Source organism: Tarenaya hassleriana, unplaced genomic scaffold (assembly GCF_000463585.1).
Source record: "Tarenaya hassleriana unplaced genomic scaffold, ASM46358v1 Cleome2, whole genome shotgun sequence".
In the NCBI taxonomy this organism is placed as follows: Eukaryota; Viridiplantae; Streptophyta; class Magnoliopsida; order Brassicales; family Cleomaceae; genus Tarenaya; species Tarenaya hassleriana.
In genome coordinates this window covers 3,161,120-3,171,314 of record NW_010965372.1, presented here as the reverse complement: position 1 = coordinate 3,171,314, position 10,195 = coordinate 3,161,120, and the positions used below count along the sequence as shown (strand labels likewise).

The window sequence follows — 10,195 nt, the reverse complement described above, 5'->3', positions numbered from 1 at the left end:
GCTGTCGCATCTGCTTTGCGTTAACTTCACACACTCTTTCACCTTTTCTATGGTATTATTGTTATTATTATCACTATTAATTTTGAGATTTCAATTATTGTAATTTTCGATATTAATTTTGTAACGTCTTCTGCTTAGAAAAATATAAACGGTGGACCGACGAAGGAGGGATAGGAATCTTTTGTAACAAAGTGAAAAAAAGGAATTTTAATTTTATTATTAATAAATGGAATCTTATATCTCACGAGATATTACAGAATTTTTCCGAATTAGGTAAATCACAGAAGAAATTTCGTCCTCGAATATTTTCTGACGTGGCCATCACAACTTCTATGTGATACATACATATATATATATATATATATGACCTAATAATTAGCGCTCCCACTGATCCCGGCCGCAATACTTGAAAAAAAAAGATTTCGTTTTATGAAATAATGATGTAATTTATAAATCATCAAACGCGTTAAACGAAATACAAACCATCCACGAGAAATTACATATTTTAACATGTTATGCATATATTTTGAATGTTTACCAACCAAGATTATATAAATTTTATGCAATTAATTATTTATATTTTGTTGTTGACATGTCACAGAGAGTCAACAAATTTAGGATTTTACGTATTTGTTAAAATTTTAACGTAAAAATTAACTCCTAATATATTTCTTCATCGTAGTCCAAAAATATTTTCATGTGTATCATTAGAAATATAAGGCAAATGTCCTAAAACACAAATTTAACTAAATTACATATATAGAGAAAAGTAATTATCAGAACCGTATGTGGGACATAATAATGTTTTAAAAAAGTCCACAAACATATTAGGTGTGGGTTTAATACATGCAACCTTGATTATAACTAACTTTGCTTTATAAATAGAAATATAGATAATTAGAAAATACATATAATGTTTATATTTTTATGTTTTATTTAAATTTACCATATATATTTTACAAATCATTTTATAACTATAATAAAAAATATTTTAGACTGTGATGTAGACTATTTTTATTATGATTTATTTTCCAGATGAGACCGTGGTTATTTTTGCTCCTAGTCTTCTAGAAGTATTTTTAGATTTTTATAATTATAAATTATATATATACATACACAAAGTATATATATTGTTTTTAGTATATCAAAATAATTGACATTAAAAATATCTCCCTGTCCCACTATATCAACTTGGATAGAAAGTATGTCAATCCAACTTCATTATTTATTTGGGTGGAACCATCTAAATCCTACCCTATACCAATTTATTACGCTATTAAGTGATTTATTTAGAAGATATTATACAAATCAATTTGTATTCTATATATAAAACGTGAATATTAAATACCTTGATCCAAAAATAATGGATCATATCATAAAACGTTTTAAAATTTATATCTTACTAAAACCTGCTTACAAATTACTCGCATTTATAAATATATAGGTTTGTAATTGTTTATAATGAATCAATTCCAATATCCAAAGATATTCGATTTAAAAAATTATATTATCAAGATGACAAGTTAAATGAAAACGAATTTCTAAAATTAATTTTCGGGTTCATCTTCCCATCTGGTAAGGTGTACGACGACAAACCGGTGTTCCTTTTCATATAATCTTCTTTGTCTCCAAAATCTTGTATCTTTAGATATTAAGGGTGTAAAATGAGTTGGTCCGACTCGATCCATGTCTCGATCTCAGATTTTTTGAATCTAACTCGAGGCGGTCTGTTTTTTGATACAAAAAATTATTTGATTCAACTTGGTTCATCTAAAATCACAAACCAAACTAATTGACCGATGAACCAAATGTCTAATTTAAAATACAATTTAAATACTAAAAAATATTCTAAAATATTAAAAATTTAAACAAAACAAGTCGAATACATGTTATAAACAAAATTTAAATATAAAATTATTAAAAAATCAAAAAATATTTTTTTCAAACTCGTCAAGTTGGTCACGAATTCAGATTTTGACAAAATGATTCGGTCGGCCCGTTTTTTGTAGGTTCAAATTTTTTGAGTTTTGTTCATAAAAATATGGATTAATTCATGAATCAGTTCGTAAGTCAGACTCATTTTAACATTCCTACATATACCCAATTTTCGAATAGTTTTGTTCAGAACTATTTACAATAATCTATTAAAAGATCCAATATAGATAACGAGATATATAAAAAAACAAAAAACAACATGTTCTAGTTTGTTGGGAAATTTAATTTTTAATTTACGAAATCTACCTTTAAATTACAATTCCGCTCATTTGCTATCATTTTTAAGACAAGATATACGATGTGTGTATAAAATCTGTATACACACACACGAAAGTCCACGTGCGATAGGGGAACAGCCAATGTAAGGTGATACCAAGAACTGCAGAACAAAACGGAATCTAGTGAATGTTAAAGAGACACAACCATCATTCTCATGTTTTATTTTTCCCTAAAAAAACACAAAGATATAAGCTTCTATCATATTCGGATCTATTCTCTCACCAATATGAGATAGTTTTTGTTCTGATAAATTATGTATAACTGAAAATTTTCAAATTTAAACATTTATTTTACAGTAAATAACAATTCACATTACACGAAAATTAAGATGCGACAGCAAAAATCACATAACTTTTTATACGAATTAAAACCAGCTATTTATTAAGAAAAAAAATACTTTAATTCTATACAACAACATAAGTGTCAACTTAGATGTAGAAGCAAATCGTCTATCCCACTCCACGTATATTCTAATCATATAGTTTACTTTATACCTTAAAATTAATTTGACTCTCGTTTTAAAATACCGGATAACCGAAAAACAATTGTGGTAAGAAAGTGTTACCTTCTTTGTTATCAATTTTGCATATTGACATATAACACGTGCTATGCACGTGGATGGATGGCTGAGTCATCATGACTGCCCATACAAAAAGTCAAATTAATTGAGGATAGAGACGATGGTCGTTTCTTGTATTGTTTGGGCCACATATTTAAAAGCTCGTTATGTATACACTGGACCGTATGAATTACTTGGGCTCAACTTACATAATATGGGCTTTAGGCCCATACTGTTTTTTTTTTTTAAAATTTCAGCAAGTCGTCGTCTGCGGTGAAAATAAACCTCATCTCCTTCAGGCCTCAGGCGCAAAAAACCTCTGCAATGGTGCCATCCCTGAGACTGCCGTCTCTCACCTCCCTCCTCTTTCCCGTCGACAGTTTTCCCGCTCCCCAGCGGCTCTGCGGCGGAGCTTGTATCTCCGGAGGCCACTCGCCGCTGGATTCTCCGCTCAGAGCGCGGCGACGACGCCGAGCACGAGTGCTTCGCCGGAGACCAAGCCCGAGGTCGAGCGTCTCAGGTCTGACAAATCTGTCACGCCTCGGTCGCAGGACTTCAATGCGTGGTACTTGGATGTCATCGCCAGTGCAGAGTTGGCCGATTACGGTCCCGTTCGTGGCACCATGGTCATTCGTCCGTACGGTTACGCGATGTGGGAAGCGATCCAGGTTCTCGTTTGGGATGAAATTTTGTCGGTTTGGTTTTTCTCTGTGATTCCGATTTGATTCTTTTAGCGTTCCGACTGCTGTGGTTCTTCACTCCGTTTCAATGGGTTGTGTTGGTTGGTCTGTAGGAATACTTAAACGCGAAATTCAAAGAGACTGGGCATGACAACATGTACTTCCCACAGGTATCCTTCGCGACTTTATACATGAGAAGTAAGTTATCATTTTCATTTTCTTTGTTTTCCTCTCTGCAATTCTCTTGGTCAAAGGATTTGTTGTATTATGCAGTTTATACCATACTCATTCATAGAGAAAGAAGCTTCGCACGTTGAGGGATTCAGTCCTGAACTAGCCCTTGTCACTATCGGAGGAGGGAAAGAACTTGAAGAGAAGCTCGTGGTAGGCATTTGATCAGGGTGCTTGTGTTTTTACTGAAAAAGCTATAGTTTGTGAAAAAAGTTATGACCCAAGTTTTGGCTTTGATTGTTCCGATCGTCGAGGTTGTGGCAGGTTCGGCCTACTAGCGAGACAATCGTGAATCACATGTTTACTCAGTGGATTCACAGTTATCGCGATCTTCCTCTCATGATCAATCAGGTGTGAGCAGATATCCTATCATCTCTCACCTTTCTTAGTAATAGATCCAGCCACCTCCTTTGCTTCTCTTATTCATCTTCTTCTTCGTTTTTTTTTCCTGTGGTATAGTGGGTGAATGTCACTAGATGGGAGATGCGGACTAAACCATTTGTGAGAACTCTTGAGTTTCTATGGCAGGAGGGGCATACTGCCCACGCCACTCCTGAGGAGGCAGAAAAGGAGGTTTGGTTTGTTTCTACTTATGGTTTCTTTTGTGATTTTCTTTTAAGATCAAGTCGCAGCAAATAGGGATTTTCTGTATGATAGACCAAAAGGAAGATGCTTTAAGGATTGATAAATGAAGGGTCCTTTCTTTCCCCCTAACAATCCAAATCCAAATACTAATCTGAGATACCTCAATACCGTAGCTTATATACACAGTTACTGTATCAAACCTAATCCTTTCGCCATCATAACTCATAGATACTAAATATGAGTTAAAGTGACAATTCTACCTAAATGTTAGTTACTACTAATAACACAAAGGGGATAATCTTGTGTCTGAATAAAAAGTGTCCAAGCCCACTTGAATATTTAGCAGAGGCTCCATATCTGTTTTCCTTTGTTGCGTATACATTCCATTTTCTAAGTCCACGCCCTGAGTGCTTACGTGCTCTTTGTATGATGAATGTTATGACATTGTATTGCAGGCACAACAGATGATTGAAATCTATACCAAATTTGCCTACGAGCAAGCTGCAATACCTGTTATTGCAGGTCGAAAATCAAAACTGGAGACATTTGCTGGTGCTGACAAAACATATACCATTGAGGCTATGATGGGAGATCGGAAGGCTTTGCAGGCTGGGACCCGCCACAACCTGGGGCAGAACTTTTCTCGTGCGTTTGGAACTCAGGTACTCATGGCTCTATTTCTCATGAATATGCAACATCTGAATTTGTTTGGAGAATAAGATTCTTCCTCATTTTCATGTGTTCAAAGGACACCACTTATTATTATATTGATTCATCAGCTATTTCTCTGTTCTGATTTTTGAAATTCCATGATGAAGAGAAAAGTCAATTGATATTTATGACTCGTACCAGTTTGCAGACGAGAATGGAGAAAGGCAGCATGTGTGGCAGACATCATGGGCCATCAGTACTCGTTTTGTAGGAGGCATTATCATGACTCATGGAGATGACACCGGTCTTATGCTTCCACCAAAGTTAGCACCAATACAGGTTCATCTTCTCTTTGTTCCGAGTCTTCCATACTGGTTTTTTCTGCTTCGGTTCTATTACAGTACGTTACGACTATGCCAAGTCATGATTTCGGGTACTGGAGTTGTTTCCTACAGCAAAAAAAAAGTTTTAAATGACTAGTTACTTGGTACTTTGTTGCCCGTTATGTTTAAACAATTGTTTTATTAGATGCCCCTAACACAGTCAAGTCTCTTGTAGGTGAAGCTTTATTTGCTTATTTTGTCGATTTGTTAATTTTCCTTTGTATCCATATTCTTGCTTCTAGGTAATTATTGTACCGATTTGGAAAAAGGCCGATGAAAAAATAGCTGTTTTGAATGCGGCATCATCTGTGAAAGAAGTTCTACGAACTGCTGGAGTGAAAGTTAAACTTGACGACGGAGAACAACATACCCCCGGGTGGAAATTCAACTTCTGGGAAATGAAGGTTTGTCATGAGTTATATTCCTAGAAAACCATACATGAACGAAACCTTCTGGGATGAATAAAGTTTCCAATTTGAGAATCCAATCCATTGATGTGAATAACCAACCTTAAGTTTCTCTTAACTTGCCCATTCCCATTTCATTTTCTGAATGTATTAATCCTCTGATATGTCGGTTCTTTTTGAAACTGGGTTTCGTAGGGAGTTCCTATTAGGATTGAAATTGGTCCACGGGATGTATCCAGTAACTGTGTCGTCGTCTCGAGGAGAGATGTGCCCGGGAAGGCGGGGAAAGTTTTCGGTATCTCCATGGAGCCATCAACACTAGTGGCTTATGTAAAGGAAAAGTTGGACGAGATCCAATCGTCTCTTCTTGAAAAGGCGGTGTCATTCAGGGATAGGTGCGTTTTTCCGTATCATCATCATCATCATCATCATCATCATGATGCTTTTATCGTGGGGAACAATCCTAAACACGAGGTATCGTAATTGTTGTGCAGTAATATCGTGGATGTGAACTCTTACGATGAACTAAAAGCAGCGATCTCGGAAGGGAAATGGGCAAGAGGTCCTTGGTCAGCAAGGTAGTTTTACTCGGAAGGGCAGTTACTTGTTTCTGTCCAAGCATACTTACTAACAATGTTCTGTCTACTTACCCGAACAGCGACGCAGATGAAGCTCGGGTAAAAGAAGAAACGGGGGCCACGATTCGTTGTTTCCCATTCGAGCAGACTCCCGGGACAAAAAGCTGTCTGATGACTGGCAATTCCGCCGAAGAAGTAGCGATCTTTGCCAAGTCTTACTAGGTCTGCTCCCCCCTCCCATGTTTTAACAACACCTTTCTCGATTCATAAATCATATTAAAAAAAGAGATTTTTTTCCCCCAAGAATTGCCAGTGTACAATTACGTGTATGAATCAAGCAAGTATTTTCAGTTGTCTGAATGAAGAACGAGGTCTCCGTCTCTTGGGTGCTCAAGGGTCAGGACCGTGAGGGCGAAGAAAGCGGATTACTTTTGTTGTTCTCTGTGTCCTTAAGGCTGTGGGTGTGTGTCTGTCTGGTCAGGTCGGGTCCAGTGTTCTTAGTTTATTTGTTATATTATTTTATAAAAAATAATTACTCAACAAAGCAGATAACTTTTTAAAAAATTCCAATTGTTATTAGTTTTATTTTTCTATTGATACTTTATTTTCGTCTTTTTCTCCAATATTATTTACTTTTTTTCTCTCTTAATCGTTATGATATATAAATCACTTAGATTTAGTAATTGTTTTATTGATTCTTATTATTTTATTATTATTATTACTATTATTATCATCTGTCGTAATTGTGTTTTTTCTTTATTATTAAATCATTCTTCATTATTATTTATGTCAATAAAGATGAGTTTTTGAAAATATAGTTGGATTTTTATGAAAATGAAGTTTGTTTTCAAACTAATTTAAAAGAGTATAAACGTCAAATACTATGGATTAGGCAGAGTTTAAAATACAATATTTGGCAACAGCAATACCGCTATAAGAGTATACATCATATGAATAAATATAGTATACGGTTATTTATATTCTTCATAACAAAATGTAAAAAAAAAAATACTGTTCATAACAAGTTTGTCGGTAACAATTTGAAGAAATTATTCGCTAATAGCAGAATTAGCGGTTTTGGTTTAAAATATTTAAACCCATGATATCAGCAATTTTGGGTCAAACATTCTTTAACAACATATTGCTTTTACAAATTTGGATAAATGTCAAATCCTTTCAGGGCCACAAGCCAATAAAATGCATTATAATCTCTTTAGATGAATTACCGTTAATTTTTCATGAAATAAAGCTAAAGAAAAATTATTCGAAATAATAATTTAAATCTTAAACATTAAAATGCATACTATTTATGTAACTCAATGTTTCATCGAAATTTTTTGAAAAATAATAATAAGATGGTACAAAAAAAATGAACGCATCATCTTGCCGACGATCTTCTCCGCAATATCACCGTATCCTAAGTGCAATTCCCATAAGCGAGACCGGCACCATTAATTAAGGGATGTAGATGATCAAAACAAAACTTTGTTGGTGAGAAAATGAAACAATAAAAAGATAAGGGGTCATCCGGAGAATAATCAAGGAAGTGAACTAAAAAACAATCTCTGTTTGACCATAATTTCGGGGGGCAGAAGGGTAATTAATTAGTTATGGCAGCCGGATCGAGGACCCAGAAAATTAAATTAAATATTTCCATTTCCACATTTTCCAAAAAAATGTTAAATTCCCACAAAAACAGAGAATATGGCAATTTGCAGGACCCGAGGGAGAGGAGGGCAGATCCGGTCATTAGTCGGTGATAGCGAGGGTATTCTCGGTACCAAAAGGATGATAAATACGTGGTGATAGGGGCAGCGTTGTTCATCCGAACGACAAAGAAGAGAGAGGAAACCAAGTTAATTTGTTCTATCTTTGCTCCGTGTGAAGACGACGACGAAGCTTCCGCCGCCACTTTGGTCGGTGTTCCTCTTCGGTCTCTGACCATCTCCGGCCACTGTTTCTGACTCCAATTGGTCTGTTTGGTAGATCTTGTCCTGTGGTTTTGTCTCCGAGACCTGTAAATCGGCGACAGTAGACGACGGAGGCTGAGAATCGAATCCGTTTTTTGCTTTTTTTGGCCGTGGAACGGGAGGGTTGTGTGGATTCTCGTGGAGGAGTTGATTGGATCTCTCTCAAATCGGCGGCGATTTTTTTGTTAGAGTGAGGAAAAAAAGAGATTGTGGAACAGGTATATGAAAACCCTAGTTCTTTGTTTTCTGACTCTTTCTATGATGGTTATTATTCTTACGAGCGGAGGAGATCCTTGTTCTCTGATGTCTACACGGTTTGCTTTTGGACGTGTGGTTCCATCAATGTCGGCTTCGATACGGCGCGAAACTTCCCTTGGCATGGCAGATCCTTTAGAGTTTTGTTCGACGATCATCTATCGACCTGAGATTTCGGGGAGATCTTCTCCTGTTAAGACCATTGATTATAAATCCTGGGGCTGCTATCGTTCTTTCCCACAATCACACCATTGAAAGCCTAATCGTTGTGACTCCTTCTGAGATCACTATGTCTTCATGTGTTCTGGATTTGGTTTTGAAAAACTGGACAAAGATCTTTGCCTATCTTCCTACCCTTTGTTTGACCCTTTTGCTTGATAGAGCAAAAGAGGCGGCTGATATTTGATTGGTCGTGTGCACACGACCCTGAACCATATTCTAAGGAAAGCCGATTCCACGATGTGTGATGTGCTTCATGTTATGTGGTATCCCATGTTTTGCTGTCTTTTCCATATGCCGGAAGAAGTTGGGAGTAACAGAGTTACATGGACAAGTGTGCGGACAGTCCTTGGAGTATATTTTTAACGGCTCAAAATTGAGACGATTCTGATTTTTTGTGCTGTTAGTGCGAGAAAATGCTTTATAAACCTTTGGTCATACGCACCCATGTTTGTCTGTTGCTTTTTCGCTTGATCGGATTTTCGGAGGCCGGTTACTGCAATATGGAATTCAGTCAGTATGTTTAGAATATCATCCTGATCAGAAGATGCTATATTTCTTATAGAAAAAGTAGGCACTATCTCTTTATGTGTGAACTTGCATTATGTTTCGGTTCTTTGGCTGGTCTGCTTACCCAAGTTTATTGTTTTCAGGGGAGGACATTTAAAGGAAGTATGCGGACATCCTAAACCTCGGTGTCAAGTGTGCTAGGAGTGCCAACAAATCCAAGTCTCGTGCTGTATTTGATATTTCTTGGGTGGTATTGCATTCTTTGGAGGAAGCATGATGAGCACTGACGGTGTAGAGCTTACGAGGACCATCAATGCTAGTCTTCCTTGGAAAATGGTGGCTAAAGGGAGCAGGAGCTCAACAAGACGTAATAAGAAACCGGTTTCCCGAGTTGCAGCCTTGGGAGTTGAGGCAGCAGGCTCAGTGGTGGAAGGTGTTTCAGAATCTGAGAAGGTTCTTATCAGCTTCCTGTTCCTCTTCTATGGGTTTTTTCTCTCTTTCATTGTTGGCATATTGTTTGAGTCCTTCGATCCTGATGGCCGTTTGTTTTCTATGTATGGCAGCTTGGGGTTGCGGTTCTAGGCCAGCATTTTGCAGAAAAAGTAGAGCATGTCCCGATAAAAAAACGGAGGTTTATCGTTCGCTCTCCATCACCTTCGAATAAGTCCTCTTCTCGACGTGAAGGCTTAGAACGTTGTGCACAGATCAACCAAGCATTGCGTGTTGCTAGGTTAAACCCTAATCTGATTTATGGAAGAAGATCGGAAGTTTTTAGTGAAAAGCCCGACTGCAATAGTCATGACTTCTCTGGAATCGAGATACTTGCTGATGTTGCTTGCAGTAGTGATATATCGACAGCTCGGGATGATCCGTTTGTTGAAGAACCTGCTGAA

At 36.8% G+C, this 10,195-nt stretch overlaps 3 protein-coding genes across 4 annotated transcripts in view; all 3 read left to right on the top strand.

The window, feature by feature from the left end:
- The window catches only part of LOC104811965 (scarecrow-like protein 8), a 2,271-nt gene extending 2,155 nt beyond the window's left edge, over positions 1-116 (top strand). The window contains exon 2 of the mRNA XM_010538862.2: positions 25-116. The gene's annotated coding sequence lies outside the window, so the exon portion shown is untranslated. The remainder of the gene's footprint in view (positions 1-24) is intronic.
- Positions 117-3,142: 3,026 nt separating this feature from the next.
- LOC104811964 (proline--tRNA ligase, chloroplastic/mitochondrial) lies at positions 3,143-6,927 on the top strand. Its single transcript, XM_010538861.1, is given in 12 exon segments — positions 3,143-3,214; positions 3,217-3,501; positions 3,627-3,683; positions 3,787-3,897; positions 4,009-4,095; positions 4,204-4,317; positions 4,785-4,991; positions 5,182-5,319; positions 5,606-5,767; positions 5,966-6,165; positions 6,265-6,348; positions 6,429-6,927. Coding segments are annotated over 12 exon segments (1,644 nt in total). The 5' UTR covers positions 3,143-3,157; the 3' UTR covers positions 6,571-6,927.
- Positions 6,928-8,106: 1,179 nt separating this feature from the next.
- Positions 8,107-10,195, top strand: part of LOC104811963 — a 4,452-nt gene continuing 2,363 nt past the window's right edge. The window contains exons 1-3 of one of the 2 annotated variants that reach the window (XM_010538859.2): positions 8,107-8,536; positions 9,446-9,755; positions 9,866-10,187. In XM_010538859.2, coding sequence (XP_010537161.1) covers positions 9,576-9,755; positions 9,866-10,187 — 502 coding nt within the window. In that variant the 5' untranslated portion in view covers positions 8,107-8,536; positions 9,446-9,575. Of the gene's footprint in view, positions 8,537-8,556; positions 9,363-9,445; positions 9,756-9,865; positions 10,188-10,195 lie in introns of those variants that run through there. The other variant, XM_010538860.1, reaches the window with a different exon arrangement.